The 27,460-nt window shown below is 49.7% G+C and overlaps 1 protein-coding gene across 2 annotated transcripts; it reads right to left on the bottom strand.

Moving 5' to 3' along the window:
* Positions 1 to 2,553: 2,553 nt before the first annotated feature.
* LOC134354371 (peroxisomal membrane protein PMP34-like) lies at positions 2,554 to 26,766 on the bottom strand. Of its 2 annotated transcripts, XM_063063334.1 has the most exons (9): positions 26,580 to 26,764; positions 17,779 to 17,839; positions 14,558 to 14,624; positions 12,101 to 12,252; positions 10,696 to 10,812; positions 9,273 to 9,418; positions 7,899 to 7,994; positions 7,007 to 7,089; positions 2,558 to 3,778 (listed from the first exon to the last, which is right to left on the bottom strand). In XM_063063334.1, exons 1-9 carry the CDS (start codon positions 26,667 to 26,669, stop codon positions 3,631 to 3,633), a joined length of 960 nt encoding a protein of 319 aa, XP_062919404.1. In that variant the 5' UTR covers positions 26,670 to 26,764; the 3' UTR covers positions 2,558 to 3,630. The 2 variants fall into 2 exon arrangements, with proteins under 2 accessions (XP_062919405.1, XP_062919404.1); XM_063063335.1 differs by lacking the exon at positions 17,779 to 17,839 and having other exon boundaries at positions 2,554 to 3,778; positions 26,580 to 26,766.
* Between the last annotated feature and the right edge of the window lie 694 nt (positions 26,767 to 27,460).

Below are 27,460 nucleotides of genomic sequence, written 5' to 3'. Positions count from 1 at the left end.
ACGGATGCTGCCCGACCTGCTGAGTTCCTCCAGCGTGTTGTGAGTGTTATTGAGGTGCAGCTGAGGTTTATCAGACTGATTCCTGGGTTGGTGGGAGGTACATGACGAAGGGAGACCAAGCTGGCTGCTGACAATGTGGGTCGGTATTCCCCGGAGTTTACCTATTAAAACATGCAAGATCTTCAGGCGGCTTTAGATCAGTGGTCCTCAACCTTCTTTGCACCGCGGACCAATTTAATATTTACAATATTCTTGGGGACTGGCCGACTGGGGGGGCGGGGGGGTGTTCAAGTGGGGTTAAACTCACCTCAACATGTCTTTTACAGTTAGGGTTGCCAACTTTCTCACTCCCAAACAAGGGACAAAAGTAGAAGTCAAATACGGGACAGTATTTACCCCGAGAAAGACTACCATGCCCATGAAGCCTTGTGTGGGCACCTGTGTCTGTATATGTGACGTGCGCATGCGCATGCATGCCAATTTTTTCCCCTCAGATCAGTTTTGACTTAATCTTCCCGACTACACTGTACATACATTATATAGGCTGTGTATTTATCATATCATTCCTGCTTTTACTATATGTTAGTGTTATTTTAGGTTTTATGTATTATTTGTTAGGTTTTTTTTGGGTCTGGGAACGCTCAAAACTGCTTCCCATATAAATTAATGGTAATTGCTTCTTCGCTTTATGCCATTTCGGCACAAAAGGTTTCATAGGAACGCTCCAGCTTAGCGGGGGAAATACGGGACAAGGGCGGTCCCGTATGGGACAAACCAATTTAGCCCAACATATGGGATGTCCCAGCAAATACAGGACGGTTGGCAACTCTATGTTCAAGTTCAACAGTGCGTGACAGGGAATGAGGAAAGGTGCAGCTGACTCATCTCGTTTCCTCGCGGCCTGGTGGGTGGGGACCGCTGCTTTAGATGATGCTGGAATGTTCCCACTAGCGGGAGAGTCAAGAGCAAGGAGACACAGCTATGGGAGAAAGAGGCTGGACATTAATACGGAGATGTGGATAAATTCCTTTGGGGGGGGAGTGAATCTCCGGAGTTCTCTGTCCCTGAGGGAGGCTGGGTCATTTGGTGTGTTCAAAGTGGAGATAGGTAAATAGTTGGGGGGGGGGAATCGAGGTATTGAGTGTTACTGGGAATTGGTACGGAGGAGATCAGTCAGGATCACATTGGTGGGGAAACCTGAAGGGCTGAGTGGCCTCCTCCTGCTATCCCCTAGTCACTGGGGGACCTCTGACCGGAACGTACTGATGAAGATATGTTGGCTTGAACAGTAAACTCAATGAGACTCCCTGTCCTGTTTCCCACATCTCTCTTACCCACTGAACCTTTCCAGTACTCGTGTTTTCATTGTGCAGTCTAGGCACAGATATGCAGTTAGGGTACCCAAGGCTTTTACACAGTACTGTAGTAATTGTATCCGTTGCTCTGTACTGCTGCCGCAAAAAAAATCATGACATCTGTGAGTGATGATAAACCCGATTCTGATTTGGGTCTCTATCGTGGACTGAGAGTGGGAAGGGGGCAGGGAGAGGGGAATCATGGCTGGGAAAAAGTGGGGGGGGCAGGAAGCACCAGAGAGACATTCTGTAATGATCAATAAACCAATTGTTTGGAATCAAACGACTTTGCCTGGTGTCTCAGGGCTGGGTGTGGCTGCACCCATGTCTCTCACCACTCCTGGCACTCCTCTGCCACCTGTCCCACATCCCTCCCGTGGCACTCCACCCTCGCCAGTCCCAACATCCTTTGCTCCTGCCAGCTCGCTCTCCGCTGCATGTTTACAAATACAGTACTGTGCAGAAGTCTCAGGTGCCTTAGCTTTCTATATGTATCTAAGATTTTTGCACAGTACTGTATGTTTGTAAGTTTCTAAGCAACACGGTAGTTCAGAGCAGCGAGCATCAGCCTGCAATGCCGCTGGAAGGGTGCACCCTGTCCCTTTAAACTGGGACGATCCCAGCTCCAGCCTTTTCCTGAGGACTGCCAGCGCAAGGCGCTGTTAGAGTGCGCGGCTGGCCCCAGAGGGTGCAGTCCACAGTGAGCTATCGGACGGTGGTGCAGTTAACGATAATCCGTAGGCCGGTCCGAGCTCTGCGTCAAATGGTGTGAACGTTACCGGGCCCGGATGCTGCAACTCCTCCAACTGAGCTCCAGGCTCTGGTCCAACTGTGAGAACTTGCAAGGTTGCTGCGGAAGCCAAGTGTCTGCATGTCAACACTGTTACACTGAGAGGCAGTCACGCTCTCCTGGCACCCTCACACCGGAAACACCCCCCATTCTGTAACTTACACACTAGAGGGCACGAGTTTAAGGTGAGAGGTTTAGTAGAAACTAGAGGGGAACTTTATTTATTTCCAGAGACACAAGACACTGCAGGTGGTGGGACCTGAAGCAACACGAGAGATTGCCAGCCTGGGGTCCACGGACTCCTTGGTATAAAAAAGTTTGGGAAACCCTTGCTAAGAGGAACTCAGTGGGCCAGGCAGGAAACAGACAGCTTACGTTCAGGGTAAAGAGCTTTACCGCTTCACACTTATCGGTCCGTATACGCAAAGAGATGCCAGTGGAAGTGGTTGAGGCAGGTACATAGCGGATATTTAATTGGACAGGTGAATAGACAGAAATTCCTTCAGAGCCGGGGGCTAAAACTTTTTATGCCAGGGACCAATACCATTAATCAGGGGTTCTGCCGACCCCAGATTGGGAACCCTGTGTTAGGTAGATATGGTCCAAATGAGATAGACGTGGATCATTTGGGTCAAAGGGGCTGTTTCTCTGCTGTATGACTCGGTTAGAGAGATTCACAACCCCACTTTATTGTTACTTTACACTAATGATGCCTCTACATCTACATTCTGAACAAAAGCCTGGCTGACTTGAATCACAGGAAGTTTACGACGGCAGGTCACATGAAGAACGCAGATGGCAAATGGGCCGAAGGGCCTGTATTTGTGCTGTAGCTCAGCCTCTGGAGGGGAGCAGGCTGGCGAGGCCAGATCAATACACACAAAATGCTGGAGGGCCTTCAGCGGGTTGGGGAGCACCTACGGAGAGGAATAAAGAGTCAACGTTTCGGGCCGAGACCCTTCACGAAGACGTGGGGTCTCGGCCCAAAAGGCCAACTGTTTATCCTTCTCCACAGACGCTGCCTGACTGCTGAGCTCCTGACCAGTTTCTACGTGTTGCTTTCGATTTCAGGCACCTGCAGCATCTCTTGTCGTTGCTGAGGGGCAAGATGTCCAGCTCCTGGTGACGACCTTCCTGTCGATCCCTCGGGCAGCGGGCAGCCAGCTCCCAAATTACCCGGAGCGAGGGAGCTGCCATTCCCGGCGAAGGGGACCAGTAACTTCATTCACCACAAAGGAACTTACACACAGGCCAGGCAGCGAGGACGCTGGAGAGGCACCGGAACCGAAAGTTCATTTTAATAAACACCAACATGTTTGACCTCAACCAAAGGTAGCTCCCTGTCAAAGTGGGTCATCCGTGAACCCAACGGGTTTACCCTTCAGTTTTCCTCTCACGCGACACGTGGCCTCGCTTCTGCAGCGCTCCTCCGGCGAGGGCGAGAGGGGGAGACGGACAGTGTCCCTGAGGTAGCTCTTTCGCTCGCTATTTTTTCACACGAGGGGCCACTCCCATGATTCGGAAAATGAAGCCTGCGATCTTCTCGTAGACCAGGAACATCAGGGCAGAGGTCAGGACCGTCTGCAGCAGCTTGGCCTCCAGGCCCTTGTAGAGACCCCAGAAACCCTGTCTCCTGCGGAGATGGAAGAGGCAGGTTATGGGTGGTTGGAAAGTCACAGTGCTCGCAACACAAACTCTGAGCAGAGGGGGAAGGCCAGGCGGTTTCTGAGAATGGGAACTGGGGGCCGAGCATTTCTACTGGGGCACTGCTAACTTTACCCAAGTTCACTGACAATGTCCTTCACACACTGCAACATCCTTGCTCCTAATCCTCAAGAGCATTAATCTCTACCCCTTCATCTGACCAGTTCTCCGAACTCGTCCCTAACCATCCAGTTCAAAGGGCAACCCTTCAACAGTGCAGGGATGAGTGAGGAGTGCTATTCCAGGTCCGTGTTTTACCAGCTCCCCTCAGTGAGAGCAGAAACCAGAGGGGAACAGGTAAAATTCAGAGCTGGAATCAACCCCAGGCGGACTGGGGCAGGGGCAGACAAAATATGTTGCACAAGAGTGCGGGGAAGGGGGCTGGGGTGAAAGGGGGGAAATATTTGACAGAAGGACCAACACAGACTCCTCAGGGGGTGGGTCAGAGACTGCGAGTGTGGCTGCACAAGTCCAGGACGCTGCTAAAGAGGCACACGGTTTATTAACAGCGGAACAGAATGCATGATGCTGGCAACTGGGATTAGTGTAGATGGGCTTGAAGCACCAATGTGATAGGCTGAATGGCCTATTCCAGGGCTGTACAACTCCAACTCCGAGAGCACGGAAGTTACGCAAAGTCTGCCTCTCGGTTCCAGCGACTCGGGTTCAATCTGTCGCTGTCTACGTGGACTTTGCACATTCTCCCCGCGAGTGCGCAAGTTTCCCCCAGGAGCTCGGGATTCTTCCCAAATCCCAAAGGCCTGAAGTAAAGTACTCCTGATTACAGAAGCCGGCCAGAGGCTGGGGATCCCGTGGTGAATGAAACACAAGAACATAAGGAATAGGAGCAGGAGTCGGCCATCTGGCCCGTCGAGCCTGCTCCACTATTCAATAAGATCATGGCTGATCTGGCCATGGACTCATCTCCACCTACCTGCCTTTCCCCATAACCCTTAATTCCCCTACTGTGCAAAAATCTATCCAACCTTGTCTTAAATATATTTATTGAGGTAGCCTCCACTGTTTCATCGGGCAGAGAATTCCACAGATTCACCAGTCTCTGGGAAAAGCAGTTCCTCCTCATCTCTGTCCTAAATCTACTCCCCCGACTCTTGAGGCTATGTCCCCTAGTTCCAGTCTCACCTAACCCCCACCCCAACTTCCCCAGGCCCTGCAACCATCTGCAAGGAACCAGCTGGTAGTGTGAGGGAATGGGGGTGGCGCACTTCTGATGTGGGTGAGCAGGAAGAGAAGCACGGGAGAGCAGACAGCCACAAGAGAACAGGAAAGGGAAACGTCTGGGCGGATGGGATTGATGAATTTTTTCCCCCACAGCATACACTTGAGGGGCCAAATGGCCTCCTCGTACGGAGTCGTGCGGCTGCTTTCGACCACCGAGTCCGTGCGACTACCATTCTCCCCACTCTCCCCCGATGCCCCCACTCACACACACGGGCAGTTGGCAGGGCGAGGGGAACGTGTGCTGCCCTCACCGAAGTGGAGCCTATTCACACTGCCAGATGGCTGAAGGGCCTTGGGGAGAGTGGGGTCATTCATTACAGGACCCCCAGCTCCTGTACCCACAGCATCTGCGTGGCAGTGCCAGTTGAGTTTCTGGTTGATGCCCGCCAACCCAGGGTGCAGGTGGTGGAGCGTGGCAGTGGTAATATCACTGGGCACAGGGCGGTGGTAGAGCCTCTCTCGTTGGGGGTGGGAGCTCCCCAGCATCTTGAGCCACGACGTTACCTTTCACCTCCTCAGCCCGTGCCCGAACACCGTCCAGGGCTGCTTCCCTTGCAGAGGGGTTGTGAATGGGACCGCACTTTCCGCTGTCGTCCCTTCTGGCCTCGTGATAGAAGATGGGTCATCGGTGAGGGAGCTGAGGACGGCTGGGCTGAGGGTCACCCTGAGGCTGAGAAGATCGACCAACAATCACATCCACCTTTCTTCCCCTCTGGGCGGGGCTCCGACTGCTGCCACTGACGCCCACCAACCAGATTTACGAGGGCACTCAGCCGAGAACAGCCCTTCTCCCCTCGGTCCTTTGGACCAAGTTTGAGGCTGAGTGGCCTACTCCCGTCCCGTTGTGGACTCCAGAACAAGGGTAATGGGCTGTGGCAGCTCACTGCAGAATAACTACTGCTGGCTGGCGTTGTCCGTGACACAGCCTGACACTCCGCTCATGAATCGAGGGCGGACAGTTGGCCAGTCAATAGATGCCCTATTTTCCACGAACTGGGCATTTCCCAGTCTGTGAGGTAGTTGCCGGCACTGTTCATTCACTAACAGATTGTCGAGAAGTGTAGCCAGTTCTCAGGGGAGCTTTTCAGTACAGCGGCTGGGGTGTTGGATACCACAGACTTTACAGCCCCGGGTCTCTCTAATCACACAGAGTGAATCCGATCGGCTGGAGACGGCCGGTGTGATGGTGGCATGTCAGGAGGAGGAGGGAGGAGAGGGACCTCCCACTCACCACACCTGGGTCATCACGGCCATGAACGCTCCAGCCCCCACAGGCTGACCCACCCCACTTCCCCACCCACCCAATGCTAGGAGCCCCCTTCTCCCATTAGCCGGTCAGTTTTCCACGTGCAGGGGAGATGTCACCGCCAGAACCATGGGGTCATCACTGCAGCAAAGGAGGCTATTCGGCCCTCCGAATCCGTTCCAGCCCCTGCTGCACCACCGGCCCCCAAGACCCCTCCGTTTCCCTCTCCAAAGCCCGCACTGACTTTTGTTTCCACCCCAGCGGGCTGCACAGCACAGTATCTACTGCCAGCAAGGCAGCCATTTGGCCCATTGAGTCCAGACTAGCTACGTGCAAAATGACTCCAGACGGCCCAGTCCCCCATTGCTCCCCAAAATGAGGGAGATCATTCCCCTCAGCCCCCTGCCTGGACAACAGAGAGAGGAAGACAATTACCAAGGGCTGGGCAGACCAACCATGAACATACTGAAGGGCAGGGAGATCGCGAGGGGCCAAATGGCCCACCCTTGTCCTGTTGCGCACTCATGAGAGGATGTGTGGCTTTAACAGAGGAAGAACTGGGACGGGAGGGGCAGGTGTGCTGAGCTACGGGGACAGATTAAATGGGCCAGCATTAGTAGATGGACCGAGTGGCTTCCTGCACGAGGCCTGGCCAGGGGCCGTACTTACTTCACCCTCTGACTCAAGAGGTAGATGATGCTTCGGAGACTTCCCAGGATCCCTCTCCCTCGCTCCATCTTCCGCTGGCTGAACTGAGCAGAGAGAACAGGCCCATTAACACAGAGCTAGGCCGGGGCCCCCGGGTTAATCCCTCCGCCGTCCGACACTCCAGAGAAAACAACCCAACTTTGCCCAGCCTCTCATGATAGCACTAAACCAGACAGCATCCTGGTAAACCTCTTCTTCACCCTCTCCAAAGCCTCAATGTCCTTCCTATTATGGGTCGACCAGAAATGTACTCAGAACTCCAGATGTGGCCTAACCAGATGTTTATGAAGTTGCAACATAACCTCCTGACTCCTTTCCTACACAGCCCATAACCCTCCATTTTTCTTACATCCACGTGCCTAAGAGTCTCTTGTGTCCCTATTGTATCTCCTCTGCCAACACCCACACCCCCACCAAAGTGCAAGCCAGGCCCACTTGCCATTGTGTACATCGCCCCTAGTTTCCTCCACCCATTTTAAACAGACGCCCTCTGGTGTTGACCGTTGTCATGCTGGGGAGGGGGGTAAACACTAGCTCTCTACTTCGTTAACATCTCTCATTATCCTGTACTCCTCGATCAAGTCAACTTTCACGCCCTGTCGAGGTTCTGTGAAATCCTGGACTTGGTTGATGTATACACCGGACCGAGGAGGGACCCAGGAAGAGGTGGGAGTCAGACGTGCGGCCATCGGAGACGGAGGGCTGAGCTCAGGGTGCGCGTCCCCCGAACCGGGCCGGGAATCCTGCAGACCAGAGGCTGCGGGCTGCGTTGCACAGGGAGCTGGGAGGCGTGAAGTGAACCCCAGCCGTTCCTACCGTCGGGCAGCCCCCGAGCTAACCTTGACCAACTTACCCGAAGTAAAGACTGCACAGTCTGTAGCGGGTACGTTAACGTGGTGGCAATCGCCTTGGCAATGGCTCCGATAATGAAGACCTCAAGAGAGAGTAGCTGGGGGAAACAAGAGAAGCTTCTGGAAAACACGGCCCAAACCATCTGCAGTGTCCCAGGGCTCTCACAAATCTCTGGACCCCCCAAGATCCGCCCCCTGTACCCAGGACACTCTCTGACCTCTGGGCTTTAACAGTTGACCCCTAAACCTTGACCTCTGGGGCCCTGACCCCCCCCTCCTCGGCACCAATCCCAGGGCTCTCACAGACCCCAGGTTGTAGCAGGGTTCTGAGCTCCGATCCAGCAGCCTCCACTGGAACCAGGCACCCCGAGGGGGTCCAATGGGAGTCAAGATCAATTTCACCCCCATTCACCTTTGCACAGGACCTCTGGAATTCCACATTCCTGGAGTACATGAACCACGAGAACAGCAATTGGGACCAACCCCACTCCCCCGACTAACTCCTTCCCCCTAGCAGGACTCTACCCTCTTCCACCATAAGTTCAATCTTCAGCCCCACCCCTTTCTCCCAGAACGAACCACCTCCTCCCTCCCCAACCCTCTCTCCCCATCTCCCAGAACCAATCACGTCCTCCCTCACCCCCAACCCTCTCTCCACTTCTCCCACACCCAACTTCTCCATTCCCTTCCTCAGGACTAACCCCTTCCCCCTAGCAGGACTCTATTCGATCTTCCCCCCTTCTCCCAGAACCAATCACGTCCTCCCTCCCCCCCAACCTTCTCCCACCTTCTCCCAGAACCAATCACGTCCTCCCTCCCTCCCCAACCCTCTCCCACCTTCTCCCAGAACCAATCACGTCCTCCCTCCCTAACTCTCCCCCACCTTCTCCCAGAACCAATCACGTCCTCCCTCCCTAACCCTCTCCCACCTTCTCCCAGAACCAATCACATCCTCTCCCCCTCCCCAACCCTCTCTCAGAACCAATCACATCCTCCCTCCCTAACCCTCTCCCACCTTCTCCCAGAACCAATCACATCCTCCCTCCCTAACCCTCTCCCACCTTCTCCCAGAACCAATCACGTCCTCCCTCCCTAACCCTCTCCCACCTTCTCCCAGAACCAATCACGTCCTCCCTCCCTAACCCTCTCCCACCTTCTCCCAGAACCAATCACGTCCTCCCTCCCCTCCACAACCCTCTCCCCTCTTCTCCCACGCCCAACAAACCTTCCATTCCCTCCCTCAGGACCTACCCCCTCCCTCACCGCAGGTTTAAGTCCCCACCACCCAAGGCCAAGACCCCCCATTCCTCTTCCAGAGTCTGATCCCATCTCCCTTTGTTTCCCATCCAACACCCCCCCCCCCCACCTCCCCATACCTCAGTCCGCCCCTTCATCAGCTGTCGCTTCAGGCCCTCGTAGAACATGAACTGGATGGCGGGGTTGAAGACAAGCAGGAGGGAGGGGATAGTGCTGCTCCACAGTGCCAGCACCCCCTCCGTCTGCATGATCTGCGTCACCGCATCTGTAACACAGCCCGTACGTCGTGAAATGCGCGATCTTAGCAGCAGCAGTACAATGCAATGCATGATAATATAGAAACAATACATAAATACGTACATCAGGCTTCCTGATGGTAGCAATGGGAACAAGGCATGTTCTGGGTGGTGGGGGTTCTTAATGATGGACACTGCCCTCCTGAGGCACTGCTCCTTGAAGATGTCTCAGATACTACGGCGGCTTGCGCTCAAAATGGAGCTGACTAATTTTACAAGTTTCTGCAGTTACAGCTTTTAAGTCGAGGGCAGCCGTGGGCTGGGGTCACAGGTCGGGGGCCCAGGTGCCACCCTGAACTCTTAAGGCAGGTGTTCCGGACCCTTTACACCCAGGAGCGGGTGGGGTCTTGGGACCAGGCCTGGACTGTAAACAGAATCCCCGATCCCCCTTCCCCCTTCAGTGCTGCGACCCTCGGGGGGGGGGGGACTGACCTCTGACCTGAGTCGCAGACAAGCTACCAGCTGAGACACCCAAGGCCGCAGCTGGGAGACTAGTCACAGCTGGATATAATATAAAAAACTATACCAAAAGTTTTTTTTTTTTTACAAGTATCTAAAGTATGAGAGAGGCGGGGTGGATATTGGACTGGTGGAAAATGACAATAAGACACAAAAGCAGAATTAGACCATTTGGCCCATTGAGTTTGCTCTGACATCCCATCATGGGGGATTCATTATCCCTCTCAACCCTATTCTCCTGCCTTCTCCCCGGAACCTTTGACCATCCTAATTAATCAACAACCCATCAACCTCTGCCTACCCAATGACTTAGCCCATGCAGCCTCCTGTGGCAATGAATTTCACAGATTCACGACCGTCAGGCTAAAGAAGTTTTCTGTGTTCTAAAGGGACGTCCTGAATTCCCCTAGCAGGATGGTTCAGTGACCTCTGAAACACCTTTGGGGTGTCAGGGATGTGGTAATGATAGTGCTTGCAAAAGGTAGGTCATTAAAGAATGGACTTGGCAAGACAGTGCCCAGAACACCAGGAACAGGCTCCCAGCAATGTTGGCTCACAGCCTCCACCTAGCGGCCACACGGAGCTCCAGCAGGGGCCAGCTTCCGGCTGATCTTCAAAGACTCAAAGTGCATTTATTATCGAAGTAGGTACAGCCCCGAGGTTCGTCACCCCCACAGGCAGCCACGAAACAGAGAAAGCCAGAGGGAGTTAACTCACTGCACACCTAGGCTGGCGCTGACCGGTTCCAGGCGCCGTTAGAAACCGTGCCGCGCTCCGAGATACGTACCCAGCATGCCTTTGTAGTTGGTTTGCTGGATGTCCTCATTGCGGAATGCCGCTCCCTGCATCTTGAGCCGGGTATTGACCACCCAGAGCGGAGTGGTGACCAGCACGTTGACCACCCCTGGAACAGAAGGTAGTGGCCTGAGCTGTCCGCAGAGGCTACCGGTACAGCAAAGTCCCGACACCCGAATAGACTGAGGGTCTGAGGGGAGAGGGTGGCTGGAGGGATCATGCAGTGCAGAACAGGCCCTTCAGCCCATTGAGTCTGTGCAGACCATCCACACTAATCCCACATCCCCATCAACTCCTCCCAGATTCCCATCACTCACCCGCACGCTGGGGACAACTTGCAAGGTCCAGTTAACTCACCAACCCGCAGTCCATGGGTGGAAACACACGTGGTCGCAGGGGAACTTACAAACTCCACACAGACAGCCCCAGAAGTTGGGTCTGAACCCCACACTGCATTGGTAGCAATGGCAACTTCTCCAGGGACCCAAAGTACCTGCCTCACAGGTGAAGACGGCTAATTATCCAGGTCGTTAGGGTGTTTTTTTTGAGGGGGGGTTGGACATATAGCAAAATATTAACTACTTATTTCAGCAACTAACATCAGCCACCAATCTTCAGGTTTGAATATGGACTGTAGACTAAATTTAAAATGCAGCTCTGGACAATGGGTTCCAAACAGCTGTGAACCACAATTAATGGCAAAACCAGATAGTGTTGATTTAACATTCGTTTGGGTGTCTATAGAGAAGGTGCAAAGGAGGTTTGAAATTTATATGCAATTCAAAGGGAGCATTGTAGTCCTTTGATCTTTAGCATACAAAATGTCACGCAACATTGGGTCAAGCGGGCCTCTTCCTCCGAGAGGGTCTCAATATGATGCCTGCTGTGTCTCGTTTTGTCGAATAAAAGGCGACTTCATATCTACCAGCTACGTCTCTGCAGTGACTTTCTTCACATTACAACACAAGGGAATGGTGGAACAGGCTCGGTAGTGGGGCTAATGGCTTCCTGATGGATTGAGATGAGAGACCTCAGGGAGCGGGTTGGTGGGAAGATGTAACAGCTTTATCACAGCTGGTCTGGGTTTTGAGGCCCTTTTGGAGGAAGGGGCTTGCTCGACCCAATATTACATGACATTTTATATGCTAAAGATCAAAGGACTACAATATATCTACAATGTTTTCTCTGAATTACATACGACTTTCACACTTCCGTCTTTGCACCCGCACTCCAGACACCCAACTAAGTGTTGAAGTTGGGTAGAGGGTTTCTGGTACAAGGAGGATTGGAGATGATTAACAATGGAGTGAGTGACGGTGAGGTTTGGTTTCAGAGTGCCAGAGAGGGGAGCAGGTTCCATTGTGATACACGGACACTGAACGGGACCACCTACCCACCAGAAATAAAGCCCATGACGAGGTCCTTGCTGTTGGAAGGGGGCTGGCCTTTCACCCAGGTCTCCTTCAGGGCGTTGAAGGTGTAGAAGTAGACGAAGTTTGAACAGCAGAGGCTGGAGATGACGGAGAACCAGCCGCGGTACACCGCCGACCTGCGGAGGCAGAGGTGGAGGTCAGTCACTTCAGAGGCTAGTGGTGAGCGAGCGAGCGAGAGGTGGCAGATCCCTCGACCCTCAGCGGGGTCCACCTTCACTAAGTCACTCTCGCGTCTCCTTTACTCCGAGTCCGCACTGGGAGCCCTTTGCGTTCCTGCGAACCTCCCCGCGTCACTCCTCCTGCCGCTGTCTGCCTCAATTTATCATCCACCCGCCACCATCTCCCAAATCCACCCCCTTTCTCTACCTTCAAAGACAGACACAGAGTCCGGGAGTGCGGGTCTGGCTTCATCTTTGCTTCAAGCAAGGCGCACGTATCACCTGGTAGTGTGATGACGTACGCAATTAATGAAATTTTACATAAAACCTGTAATTATTTAAATTAAGAATTGTTAATCAACCAATATACAATACTGAAATATTAAATACACAACACTCCTCCCCGGGACAACCTGCCTGTCACTTTTCATCCCACCAGTCACCCCAGTCCTCTCTCCTCATTCTACCGGCCATCCACCCTCTCCACACTCAGTCCTGATGCAGGGTTTCAACCTGAAGCTGGCAATTCCGCCCCCCTCCCTCCCACCGGCCCCAGCACCTGCGAGGCCTCAACAACCAATGCTCCCAACTCGAGAGCTGGGAGGGTTGTAGGTTCGAGTCCTGCTCCAGGGCCCTCGGGAGGGTACGTGCTGACACTACCCCCCCGCCAAGAGAGGCGGGGATCGGCTGCCAGCCCTGGAGGGGAAAGAAGGAACGAGGCAGCCGCAGCACAAAGCAGGACCTGAGGGTGCGGGCCACTCGACCCATCTGAGGCTGGTCAGCCAATAATAAATCATGGCTGATCTGCCCAATTAGTTTTCCCTAAGTGGAACCAGTTTCCACAGCAACACGGTCTACCATCCCAGTCGCCGGCCTCCCTCTCACTCTCTGGGGAAACTCATTCTTTCCTTGACAAGGAGTCCAGTTGTACTGTTCTCTCACTCTGAGCTCACGAAGCCCAGTATATTGGGAACAAGACTCCTCCACGACCTCCCGTGGTGAAGACCAACGCACTGGTTACCCTGCCAGCCACTGTATCTGCTCTCCGACACTGGCGCAGAGACCCCCAGCGGCCGACTCTGGACAAATTCCACACTGTATCTCCGCACCCCTTTGTGTGTAAAGTGCTCTGGGACACACAAAAGTCAGAGACAGTGCTACAAGGCAAATCTTCGTTCTCATCTGCCCCTCCTGGTGAGACACGGGCTGGGAACGGGAGCCCCCGCCCGCTCCCTCTCTGGGAGAATCTAATCTCCTTCCCCCCACACCGCCCCTGTTGAATGGGCAGTATGCCCAGCGTCTGCCTCCACCAGCTCATCGGGCAGGAGGCCGCTCAGGGTGCGCGCACACACGATCCTCTGCTCACTCCATTTCATTTTTTCATTTTTAAATCTTTTTATTAATTATTATTGAAAAGCGACAACAAAAAAACATTAAAATAATCAAGTCAATATATCAATGTGTATAATAAGAGTCAAACTATTAACCAAGCTAAACAGTATATTAATAATAATAATTAAAAAAACAAAATGTTAAAGCTATTTTTTTGGGAAAAAGAAATAAGGAAAAAAGAACCCCTACTAACTAGGGGTTTCGAATCCTGAGGAATCTATTCCCAGTTTATTGAAATTACTATACGAATTTGGAAAGTTTTCAGGATATAAATTAAACCTACATAAAAGTGAATTATTTCCTTTAAATGATTCTGCTTTTATATACTTTACTTTATACTTTATTGTTGCCAAACAATTGATACTGGAACATACAATCATCACAGCGATATTTGATTCTGCGCTTCCCGTTCCCTTGATTATAAATCGATAGTAAATATTAAAAATTTAAATTATAAATCATAAATAGAAAATAGAAAGTAAGGTAGTGTAAGGTAAGTATATATGATGATATTCCTTTTAAAGTTACGGATTCTTTTAAATATTTAGGTATTATCATCACTAAAAATTATGGAGACCTTTATAGAGCTAATTTAGTTCCCTTAGTGGATTTTATGAAGCAATTATTTTCTAGGTGGAATCCTCTTACACTTTCGTTAGTTGGTCAAATTCATGCAGTTAAAATGATGATCTTACAAAAATTTTTATATGTATTTCAAAATATTCCTTTTTTTTAAACTAAGAAGTTTTTTGATCAGGTTGACTCTATTATTTCATCTTTTGTTTGGAATAATAAAAGACCAAGAATTGGAAAATGCCATTTACTAAAATTAAAAAAGGATGGAGGTCTTGCTCTGCTCACTCCTACTCACAGCCCTTCCTCCTTGATGATCTTGGCCAGGACGACGGGAGTCGACTTCGCTTTCATCTTCTCGTCCACTGTAATGAAGGAGAGCAGCGTCAGGGACGGGTACAAACCCACACTGATACCCTACCCACATTCCCTCCGTAGGACAGAGGGAGATAACCCGTGCACATTCCCCTCTCCACCACCTCATCCCAGTGTGGGGCCGGTTGCCTAGCGACAGGCCATTCTGTCCCACCAGTTGGGTCTATGTTTATGTCTGCTCCCATCCTTCGTCCTCCAGCATTCTGAGCGTGTGTTGCTCAAGATTTCCAGCATCTGCAGAATCTCTGGCGGTTAAGAGTCTCTGTATAGCGCTGATGGAGACGGCTCAGCCGAATGAGCAAGCGAGGGGGGGCGGAAAAGTTACTGCGGCTGGCATGCTCCTTGTGTCCACCCTCCCTCTCTCCTTCACATCTAACCTTCCTTGACAGCGCGCTTCCCCACAGCTTCTGATGGTGCCTCCCAGATCCTCGCTTCCTCCTGCTCCCCCCGAGACGGACTTGCATCAAACCATCCAGTGCTGAAAGGCATCATAGCTCCCTGCACAGGCGGGGACACGACAACCCGGCAGGCACGCCAAACGGTGTTGAGGTGTTGTTGGGTGAGAGGGAGGTCAGAGTGCTCTCTCCGGTGACCAGGAATGGTTCCTGGGCAGTATATTGGGAGAGCAGCTCGTCCCCGTTTCCCATCCATCCTACCAGTACCGCAGACACATTAACCGATTATTGTCACACCAAAATTTGTGGGAGCCCGCAGTGAAGCTTGTCTGCTCTTACAGCGAGCACACTGTCAAGCCCCACACCACCAGGTTCAGTCACAGCTACTCACCTTCCACTATCCAGCTCTTGAACTAACTAGCACAACCTTGATTACTACAGTCTAGCAACACCATGACCACTTTAATCACTTTGCACTAAAATGAATTTTGTTCTAATTGCACTGCTGTGCATTGCATCAACATAGGCCATTCCAAACATCGACATGTCAAGATATCACAAGGAAAAGCAATAACGGGGGACTGTTGACTCAGACCATGAGAGGCCTGCGTCGGGCATTTTCATGCCTTACAAGGCGCAGATTGGAAGTCTGTCTGGGGCGCCACTCCTCACACAGACACCAAAGCAATGTGTGGTTAAGTGCCTTGCTCAAGGACACAAACATGCTGCCACAGCTGAGGCTCGAACCAGCAATCTTGAGATCACTAGACGAACGCCTTAACCACTTGGCCACGTGCCCAACAATAAAAGAACGCAAAATTAAGTGTTACGGTTGTAGCGCAGAAAGCCAAGGGTCGTGACAAGGTAGATTGTGAGGCTAAGAGTCTCTCTTATCGTGCTAGGGATCATTCATAAGCTTGCGCTCATTGTACTTTACTGATACTCTACATGTGCTTGTTGTTTAGTATGGGCTAGGATTGGGCCTCAAGCCACAGGGTCGCCTGCGGTTTGGGGGGGGGGCGAGTTTTGAGACTCTTATTGCATGATTGTGTCATCATGTGTGCTTTGCGCTGCGTGTGACTGTCGGCACTGCGTTCTGCACCTTGACCCCGCAGTAAGGCTGTCTCGTTTGGCTGTATTCATGTATGGTTGTCCGGCAATTAAACTTGAATTACAGCAGTGGATTGAAGCGATCCTTCAGTCTGGTGATAAGCACTTTCAGGCTTTTGTGTCTTCTGCCCGACAGGCGAAGGGAGAAGAGAAAATGTCCAGGGTGGGTGGGATCTTTGATGATGCTGGCTGTTTTACTGAGGTAGTGAGAAATGCAGACCGAATCCATGGAGGGGAGGCCGGTTTCCACGATGTGCTGAGCTGTGTCCACAACCCTCTGCGGTTTCTTGTGGTCACATGCAGAGCAGTTACGATATGTCATTGATTATGAGGTGGCGTGGGAGCACAGTTACAGCAACAGCGACCCAGGTTCAATACCGCCACTGTCCACAAGGAGTTTGTTACGTTCTCCTTGTGACGACGTTTCCTCTGGGTGATCCTGTTTCCTCCCACATTCCAAAAACATACAGATTAATTGGATATCATCATCATTATGTGCTGTGTCGAATGACGTGGGTGATCACGGCCTTTAACCATGATTGCTCTTGACAAATTTACCTGCAGAAGTGGTTTGCCATCGCCTTCTTCTGGGCAGTGTCTTTACATGACGGGCGATCCCAGCCATTATCAATACTCTTCAGGGGTTGCCTGCCTGGCGTCAGTGGTCGCATCACCAGGACTTGTGATGTGTACCGGCTGCTCATACGACCATCCACCACCCACTCCCAGGGCTTCATGTGACACTGATCCAGGGCTAAGCAGGTGCTACACCTTGCCCAAGGGTGACCTGCCAGCTAGCGGAGCGAAGGAGCACCTCACACCTCCTTTGGCAGAGACACTTCCCCACCTCACCACCCACGTGGGTCACATGGGTGAAATTGGACAGCACAGGCTTGTTAGACCATAGGGTCTGTAACCATAATGTATACCCAAATTAAAAAGTAAATAATGTTGGCTGCTTTACCGAGGCAGCGAGAAGTGTAGGTGGAGTCTATGGTGGCGTAGGGCTGAAGGACCTGTTTCTGAGCTGCATTGTTTGATGTTCAACCAGTTCTCTGAGTTTGTGCAAGACATTACCGAATGCCTATCTTTCTTTAAACGGTAGTATACCTGTCCCTAATTGCAATATGAAAATCCTGAGTCTTTCCTCCCTTGAGCCATGCAGTCTGTTCAATGTTTCCTTGTGATTAGAACGCCAGTCACGATGTGAAGCAAAAGTCTGCGTTTGCTGGAAATCAAAACAGAAGATGCTAGAAATGTTCAGCAGCATCTGTGCAGAGAGGAAGCCATAAACACGAGGAAGTCTGCAGATGCTGGAAACCCAGAGTAACACACACACAAAATACTCGAGGGACTCAGCAAGTCAGGCAGCATCTATGGAAATGAATAAACAGTTGACGATCTGGGCCGAGACCCTTCTCCAGGACTGAAGTTAAGCCAGTTCTGAGTTCAGGCCCAAAATGTCAACTGATTATTCATTCCCATAGATGCTGCCTGACCTGCTGAGTTCTTTCAGCATATTGTGTGTGTTGCTGTGGAGAGGGGAACGGGGTTAAGTTTCAGTCCGTGTTGCAGTACCTCTGAGCACCTGAAGGGGGAGCACGGGGTGCGCGTGGAGGAAAACAAAACCAAACCTTACCTTGAAGCCTCAGGCGTGCCGTGTCCAGCGGGTAAAATACAGTCATCGCGGTCAAGCCCCCCTAGCGAGAAGAGAAGGACGGTGAGTGTGGGGGGGCCAGCACTGGAGGTGCACACACCATGTCTCAACCCAGGAGCCCCATCTATGAAGGGGGCAAATATTCACGTGCCGATACCGAGGCACATCCCTCGTGTGGGGCCTCTTGCTTTGTGAAGTTTTACTACGGGCATGGGGTCAAACAGCCTCTGGAATTCAGATTTAGCTTGAATCACTGCCTGTGATGGGCTTGAGGGCCACATTGGGGACCTGGACCTACCACACTAAAGGTATGGAGGGGTCTAGAGAGAGAACAGGAAAATGATTGTGGGACAGAGAACAGAGAATGGTACAGCACAGGATCAAGACCCCTAGCCCACCATGTTGTGCCAAACTAATTAAGCTAGTAATTAAACTAAACTAATCCTTTCTGACTATCCAATTGCTTTTGGTATGCTGGCCTTTATAAATCAGAGCATTGAGTATAGGAGTTGGGATGTAATGTTGAAATTGGACAAGGCATTGGTGAGGCCAGATTTGGAGTATTGGTCACCGAATTATAGGAAAGATGTCAACAAAATAGAGAGAGTACAGAGAAGATTTACTAGAATGTTACCTGGGTTTCATCACCCAAGTTACAGAGAAAGTTTGAACAAGTTGGGTCTTTATTCTTTGGAATGTAGAAGATTGAAGGGGGACTTCATAGAGGTATTTAAAGTTATGAGGGGGATTGATAGAGTTGACGTGGATAGGCTTTTTCCATTGAGAGTGGGGGAGATTCAAACAAGAGGACATGAGTTGAGAGTTAAAGGGCAAAAGTTTAGGGGTAACATGAGGGGGAACTTCTTTACTCAGAGAGTGGTAGCTGTGTGGAATGAGCTTCCAGCAGAAGTGGTTGAGGCAGGTTCGATGTTGTCGTTTCAAGTTAAACTGGACAGCTATATGGACAAGAAAGGAGTGGAGGGTTACGGGCTGAGTGCAGGTCGGTGGGACTAGGTGAGAGTAAGAGTTCGGCACGGACTAGAAGGGCCAAAGTGGCCTGTTTCCGTGCTGTAATTGTTATGTGGTCCATATCCCTCCATTATCTGCACATTCTTGTGCTTATCCAAGCGTCTCTATTGTATTTGCCTCCACCAGTGCATTCCAGACACCCACCACTGCATTAAAAGTAACTTGACCCACACATCTCCTTTGAATTTAACTCCTCTCAGCTTCAACGCATGTATTAGGCATTTCGACACTGGGGAAAAGATTTACTTATGGAGAAAATTTATTACTCATTTTTATTATCTGCAGTTGCACAGTTTGTTTACCTGATGCTTACAGTTTACAGATCCTGTTTACAGTTACTGTTCTATAGATTTGCTAAGCATGCCCACAGGAAAAGAATCTCGGGGTGTATCTGGTGACATGCTGATAATTTTTACTTTGAAAGTTGAAGATACTGACTGCCTCTCAATCATATAAACTTCCATCAGCTCCTCCTGCAGCCTCCGCCACTCCAGAGAAAAGAACTCAAGTTTGTCCTCTAAACCGGGCAAAATCCTGGTGAGCTCTCCAAAACCTCCACCATCCTTCCTATGAATGGTGTAACCAGAACTGTATGCAGTACTCCAGATGCAGCCTAACTAAACTTCCACACAACTTCCCAAACTAATCAAGGCAAGGCCACATGTACCTTCTTCACCAGCCTATCAACCTGTGTAGTCACTTTCAGGGAGCTGTGGGCTTGGACCCCAAGATCCCTCTCGACATCGTCACTGTTTCTCCTGTCACTTTACATTTGTTCTCCCAAAGCACCGCATCTCACACTTAGTTTGGTTAAACACGATCTGAGTCACATCTGCAACTGATCTACAGCCCATTGTATCCTTTTCTAGGCTTCCACACTATCCACACCACCAATCTTCAGTTCAGCAAACTCGCTAGCCTATAGTCTCATCCACACCATTTATACATACAACACAAACAGCAGAGGTCCCAGTGCGATCCCAGCAGAACACCACTAGTCACAGACCTCCAGCCAGGATAAACCCCATCGACCACTACCTGCTGTCTTGATGGCCAGGCCAATTGTGACTCCAAATGATCAGTTCAGTGTGGATCCCAAGCAGGAAAGCGTCAAGGGCAGTACGCAGTCCACATAATCAGTGCAGATGATTGTCTTGCATGTTGTTGCTAGATCATGTTGGACTTTGGTATGTAGATTACTGAAGGCCCAGTTCACCGCCGAGACCGACAGCAGGGGAGATGTACAGGCCAGGACCTTATGCCGCGGGGTTGCCTGCGGCAGCTGCCCAAGGGAGGAGACAGCGGAGACTCTGTGGGAGAAAGCTAGATTCCATGCTGGGTCGGGGGCTGGCCCTGCCTATCTGTGCTGCCCTCTGGTGTCCGCTTGGTAGAAGACAAGCTGGATTACGTTTGTCTGCGGATCTACCAACCTGTGATGAGGAACTGCTGCGTGCTTGTACTTGCAGAAACATGGCTCCAGGTCAACATTCCATGCATCATCAATCTACAGGCCATGACACTCAGGGTCTTGGGTTTATTTTTTTGCCACTGTGTACGTCAGGGGTAGGCAACCTACGCCAGATCCGGCCTGCGAGCAAATATTGGGATACTATGCTTATCCGGCCCGTGAGTGATTTTTCCTTATTCTGAGTGTTTCACGCGACCACACTGATGGACATGCATGGCGTCTTGTTACACTAGCCCCAGGTTCCGTTTTGTTCCAAACTTAACACTGGTATATACGAATGACGGGAAGGCAGACTACCTTACTAATATGTATTAGATACTCTCCGTACACGTGCAGGTTTTCAGATGGAATCTGTCAAATTTGTAAACAGAAACAGCGTCACTGTGCTTTAACAAGAAATCCATGCTAAATATCCAGATATACACATGTGCTACGATACTTGTTGAATAACTTGTGTTTCGAAAAAAAATCAAAGAAAAAAAAAATGAATGCAAAACGCAGGAAGGTAGACACTGAGTCCCAAAATTTCCAAGACACTCGGACACTAGATTACTTCTTCATCGAGCAAGCTGGGAAAACAGTTTGTCTCATTTTTCCAGAAAATGGTGATGTGAAGAAGGTGGCAAATATCAGGCGACATTATGAAACCCGCCACAGTGGAAATTTTAACAAGTTTACTGGGCAAGCAAGGAAAGATGAAGTTGAGCGAATGAAGGCTAGTTTCGGAAAACAAACATGCTTTTGCCAAGAAAAGCAGTGAAAATGAAGGAAATACCCGTGCCACCTACGAAGTCTCAAAACGTATTGTCTCAAAAAGTGGACACTGCATCAGAAATTTTTCAAATGGAATTGATTGATATGCAGTGTGACGACATATTGAGATCGAAATTTCATTCTGAAGATGTGTCAGTGCTTGACTTCTATAGAAAGTATATTCATCCAACTTAGCGGACCATGCAAAAAAGATGGCAACATTGTTTGCAGCACTGATTAGTGTGAGCAATTATTTTCAAAAATGAAGCACACCAAGAACCATTTGAGAACAAGATTGACTGATGCCCATCTGGATAATGTCTTGCTCTTGGCATCAACAAGTCTGACACCCAATATTGAGAAGCTTTCAAGCAACAAACAGCATCAAGTTTGACATTGATTTATCGACTGTTTGCGTTAAAATTTTCTTTTTATTATACTTAATTTACCATCATTAAATGCATCATTTAATTTAATAAAAACATTTTATGTTTAAAGATTCTTTGTGTTCTTTTAATAGATTCAAAAGATTCCTTGATTGAAATAAACCGCAACTAAACTGAGTTCTTTGATTACTAATTCTCATCCTTGGTTACGTACAAATGATCTTCTGACATGCGTTTTTCGTTAATTTGAGGCAAAACATAACTAGATGTATTTAAATGGATAATTCCCATATTTCAAGCTTTTTATGGCATTTATCTGGCCCACCCCCAGCTCATTAATATGCGATCCGGCCCACGGAGGCAAAAAGGTTGCTGACCCCTGGTGTATGTCTTTCTGCTGTCGTAACAATAGGTGTTGCGTGTGGCTGTTGGTAACGTGGTTTGCAACTTGACCCATGAGGAACACCATTTCGCTTGGCTGTATTCATGTGTATGGTTGAATGACGATTAAGCTTAATCTCCTGGATGAGCCTCCCCTGATGGACCTTGTTAAACACCTTACTGAAATCCATGTAGACAACATCCACAGTTCTACCTTCGTCAATCACCCTTGGCAGCTCTTTGAAATACTCAATCAGGACACAACTTGCCCTGCACAAAGCCATGATGACTGTCCTTAATAAGGACATTGTTTTCCAAATGCCCATAAGCCCCATTTCCAGTAACTTTCCTACCACAGATGTGTGTGACTCACTGGACAATCATTTCCAGGATTGCCCCTATTCCCCTTCTTAAACAATGGAACAACAGTTACTCACTAGTCCTCTGGGACCTCGCATGTGGCTAGAGGACACAAAGATTCTGGTCAAGGCCCCAGCAATCTCATCTCAGACCTCTCTCAATAAGCGAGAGGTAATGTTGCAGCTATATAGGACCCTGGTCAGACCCCACTTGGGAGTACTGTGCTCAGTTCTGGTAGCCTCACAACAGGAAGGACATGGAAACCATAGAAAGGGTGCAGAGGAGATTTGCAAGGATGTTGCCTGGATTTGGGGAGCATGTCTTATGAGAATAGGTTGAGTGAACTCGGCCTTTTTTCTTTGGAGCGACGTTGGATGAGAGCTGACCTGATAGAGGTGTACAAGATAATGAGAGGCATTGATCACGTGGATAGTCAGAAGCTTTTTCTCCCCCCCAGGGCTGAGATGGCTAGCACGAGAGGGCACAGTTTTAAGGTGCTTGGAAGTAGGTACAGAGGAGATGTCAGGGGCAAGATTTTTTAAGCAGAGAGTGGTGAGCGCGTGGAACGGGCCGCCGGCGATGGTGGTGGAGACAGATACGATAGAGACTTTTAAGAGACTCCTGGATAGATACATGGAGCTTAGAAAAATAGAGGGCTATGGTAACTTCTAAGGTAAATACATGTTCGGCACAGTAGGGCTTGTATTGTGCTGTAGGTTTTCTATGTTTCTAACCTCAGGCATACCCCATCAGGCCCTGGGGTTTTGTCCACCTTAATGTTAAGAGACCCAACACTCGCTCTTTATCTCAAAATTAGTGCACTCCACACTGATCTCACCTTCCTCCACATCCTTCTCCTTGGTAAATACTGATGCAAAGTACTCATTCAGGGCCCCCTTCCACTTCCCTCTCCTCCATGCACATACACCTCTCCCTTATCCCTGAGCGGCCCTGCCTTCACCATAGTTATCCCCTTGCTCTTGATTTACGCCCTGGGATTCTCTTTAATCCTACTAGGACCTTTCACTGCCCCTCCTGGCTCACCTAATTCCCTTGAGTGTTTCCTTTGGCTTCTTTTGTAATCTTATACTTATACTTTTATACCCTATTGTCGCCAAACAATTGATACTAGAACGTACAATCATCACAGCGATATTTGATTCTGCACCTCGCGCTCCCTGGAGTACAAATCTTCAAAAGGCTGTTTGACTTTTTTGCTTTCTAAACCTTCCCATTGTTTCTTAACTCAATTGGCCAACTTCTTTCATCATCCAAGGCTTGTCCTTCCTACCTCACTGGAACAGAGAACATCGAGTACAAGGTTCAGTTCTGTTACTTGGCCCAGTCGTAACTCTGACTGCCAACAACGTGTTGGAAAATGGTGTGGGCTTGAAGGGTCAAATGGTTTTCTCCTCCTCCTATTCTTTGATATTTCTGTATCAACAGAGTCTTAAATCAAGGCTGTCTCCCTCTTGGGTTTCCTCACCATTTTAAAATGAAGGGAAACTCTTCATGGTGAGCTGGCTAACTGCTATCCCATGGCATGTGCATGTGTGTGTGCGCGTGCACGCACACACACACGCACAGTGGGAGTTTGCTCCCTGTGGGAAAGCACTGGATATAATCAGCACATAACAACACCCGGGCTGGGGACTGGGCAGCTTCCGGATAAGGCTGGTTCATTGTGTGTTGAATATTCTTTCATCAGCCTGTACCTGAGGCTGACAGACCCACCGCTCCCACGAGACCTGGAGTACAACACCTTGGCCTCCTCCACTGTTCAAGATAACTGGAAATGATAGCTCCACATCACTCAGGACCTTTAACCCCCAAATATCCACCTGTCTCTGCTCGGTCACTGACTGAGTCCTGCAGGGTAGAAAATTCCACAGGCACACCATCCTCCAAGACAAGTAACTACTCAACTCACTCCTAAACAGCCTCTGAAAATAAAAATAACAACAGAAAAAAAAAACGCAGATGCTGGAAACCTGAGCCAAACTAGAAAATGCTCAGCAGGTCGGGCAGCATCTGTGGAGACAAGAGACAAAACTAACGTTTCAGATCCAGGACTGGAAGGAGAGAAAACAAGGTGATAGAGAAGATGGTGGGAGTGGGGAGAAGTGGGTGATGAGGGGGAAAAAGGTAATATCTGTGATAGGGTGGGACCAGATAATGTGGCAGTTATACCAGCAGGATCTGCTTTGTCTGTGAAAAACAGACCAATAACTGAACCAAAGCAAGAACAGCAGCCAATAACCAGACAGCCGTGCATGTTCTACAAATTAACCATCCACTTTGTAACCATACAGCATAGAAACAGGCCCTTTGGTCCGCCAAACCCATGCCAGCCACCTACAAAAATCCCATTATCCAGTAGCCAGCCCAGGAACAAGCCTCCTGCAGTCCAATAATGCTTCAGGGTGCTTTGCAAATGCTCAAATAGAACATAGAACAGTGCTGCACAGGAACAGGCCCTCGGCCCACAAAATCCTGTGCCGCACCAATTAAGTTAGTAATCAAATAGCCAACTAAACTAATCCCTTCTGCCTGCACAATGCCCACATCCTTCCATTTTTCTCACATCCATGTGCATCTCTTTAAAGTTCCTAATGTATTGTCCTCTCCCACCACTCCAGGCAGTACATGCTAATCACCCGCCACTCTCTGAACAGAACATTTGCCAATCACATCTCCTTTGTACTTACCCCCTCTCACCTTGAATGCCAACCCTCATAGATGTTGCAAGTCTCTGCCTCCACCACTCACCACGGCAGTAAGGTCGGACAACTACCACACTCGTTGAAAAAGTTATTCATCCCCTCTAAGCTCCCACCCCTCCCCTTAGACCCCTAATAATGGGGAGGAGGTCCTCACTACCTGCCCCATTGACTGTACACGGCACTAAGGTCACCCCCTACTGGTGCACGTTGAGGTTAAGAAAGAGGCCACATTGGAGCTTCTGAAAAACATCAGGATAGACAAGTCCCTGGGGCTGGACAGGATATATTCCTGGTGACTACGGAAAGCAAGAGAAGAGATTGCTGGTACCAGAGGATCAGAGGATGGCAAATATTGTTCCTTTGTTCAAGAAAAGTAATAGGGATAATCTCCGGAATTATAAACCAGTTTTACATCAGCCATGGGTAAACTGATGGAAGTGATTCTTAAGGACAGGATTTATGAGCATTTGGAGAAGGTGGTATGATTAGGGATAGTCTTCGTGTCTCTGTGAGGGGCAGGTTGTGCCTCGTGGGCCTGATGGACTTATTCCCCAGGAACTGACAAAACAACTTGAAGGATCAGCATTCATGGATTTTAGTAAGGCATTTGACAAGGCTCCCCATGAAAGGCTCATGCAGCAAGTCATGAGGCACAGGAGGATCCCAGGATTTGGAATTGTCTTGCCCACAGAAGGCAGAAGATGATAGAAGATGGATGTAATCTGTCTAGAGGTCAGTGATCAGTGGCATTCTGTGAGGATCTGCTCTGGAGCCCCACAACTTGGATGAGGAAGTGGAAGAGGAAGGAGAAGGAGGGATAATCAGGCTGCAGACAGCTAGTGGTGTCCTGACAGAGTTGGCCTTCGTTAGTTGAGAACATGAGCTCATGTCGCAGCTCTATAAAACTCTGGTTAGAACACACTTGGAGTATTGGGTTAATTTCTGGTCACCTCATTATGGGAAGGATGTGGCCACTTCAGAGAAGGTGCAGAGGAGATTTACCTGGATTACAGAATATATTTTATGAGGAAAGATTGAGCGAGCTAGGGGGACAGAGGATAGGAGGAGTATAGATCATGGGAGACACAGAGTGGACAACCAACGCCTTCCCATGAACGTTCCCCCAGGGCAGCAACGACTAATACTAGAGGACATCCTTCCAAGGTGAGTAGGGCTAAGTTTAGGGCAGATGTCAGAGGTAGTTTTTTTGTTGTTATACAGAGTGTGGTGAGTTCCTGGAACGCACTGCCGGGGGCGGTGGCAGAGGTTAATACATTAGGGACAGTTGAGAGATTCTCAGAAGGCATACGGAGGGTTATGGGTTTTTTTTATTTCAAACTTTCATATTTCATACTTTATTCAAAAATAAAATTATATGCAATAAACCATTCAATAACTTTCCATCCTTTACATACGTTTCCAAACTGAGGGTTATGGGTTGCGTAAGAGGAAAGAGATCGTAGAACAGGTTACAAGGTCGGCACAACGAAGCACCCGTACTGTTCTACGTTCTGCACCACTTCAACACATTACTGCCTTTCTTCATGAATATTTATCTATCACTTACGTTCACAAAACATTCAGCCCCCGTCTAACTCACGCCAAGCTGGTGGCGAAGGAGATCGGGATGGATTAAAGGGGAAGGAAGGGGCGGCATTTGTTCCGGGGACCCGGCGAACTTACCGTAGCCCCGGCCACGGCGTGCACCAAGCTCTCGTAATTTAGGACGTGGGCCACCAGTGGCCCGGTGCCCTCTCGCATCTTCTCGCCCATCAGCCGGTAACACTCCCCAGAACCTCTCCACTCGCACCCAGCTGGAGACTGCAAGCATCAACACCGCCTAATTGGCCGCGCCCCGAAATTGCTACACAAGCCTTCGCTTCCAATTGGCTAAGGAACTAAGCCACGCCCCTGCCCGTGGGACAGTCAGCGAATTCTATTTCCGAGTGCCTATAATTGGTCAATAAAACGTCACTCAATGGTCTGGCGGGAGAGGTGAGAGGGGAGAGTTCATTCACCTCGATTCTTATTGCATCCTACTGGAACACGTTCGGAGCATACTACAATCCATGTAAAAGGTTGGATTTGGACAGCCTATTTAAGATACAAGGACAAAACAGACATAAAGTACTGTGGTGTGCAGATTTCAATGCTCATAGCACAATATGGGGGGATCAGATTACAGATCCAAATGGAAAGGTAATTGAAGATTTGATGGAAGAAAGGGATTTGGTGTGTATGAATGATGGTAGCGGCACAAGGATAGATATAACAACAGGAACTGAGTCAGTGTTAGATATTACGTTAGTGTCTAATACCTTGGCTGGCATTAGTAACTGGGGAGTTTGGACTGCTTCAACAGTAGGCAGTGATCACTACCCAGTTTTGTGTTCAGTGGGTGAAAGAGTTGAAGTAAGACCAGGTGGCGGAACCCCAAAGTGGGTGTTTGAAAAAGCTGATTGGGGTAAGTTCCAGAAGTTGAGTGAAGAAGGGTTGACAAAGATTGATATTTCTGGAAATGTAGATGAATTAAACAGTCAGGTGACTTCAGCAATTATCATGGC

This window comes from Mobula hypostoma, chromosome 11 (genome assembly GCF_963921235.1).
Source record: "Mobula hypostoma chromosome 11, sMobHyp1.1, whole genome shotgun sequence".
Taxonomy (NCBI): domain Eukaryota; kingdom Metazoa; phylum Chordata; class Chondrichthyes; order Myliobatiformes; family Myliobatidae; genus Mobula; species Mobula hypostoma.
The sequence above is the reverse complement of the archived record's forward strand: the minus strand, read 5'-3'. Positions and strand labels throughout refer to the sequence as shown.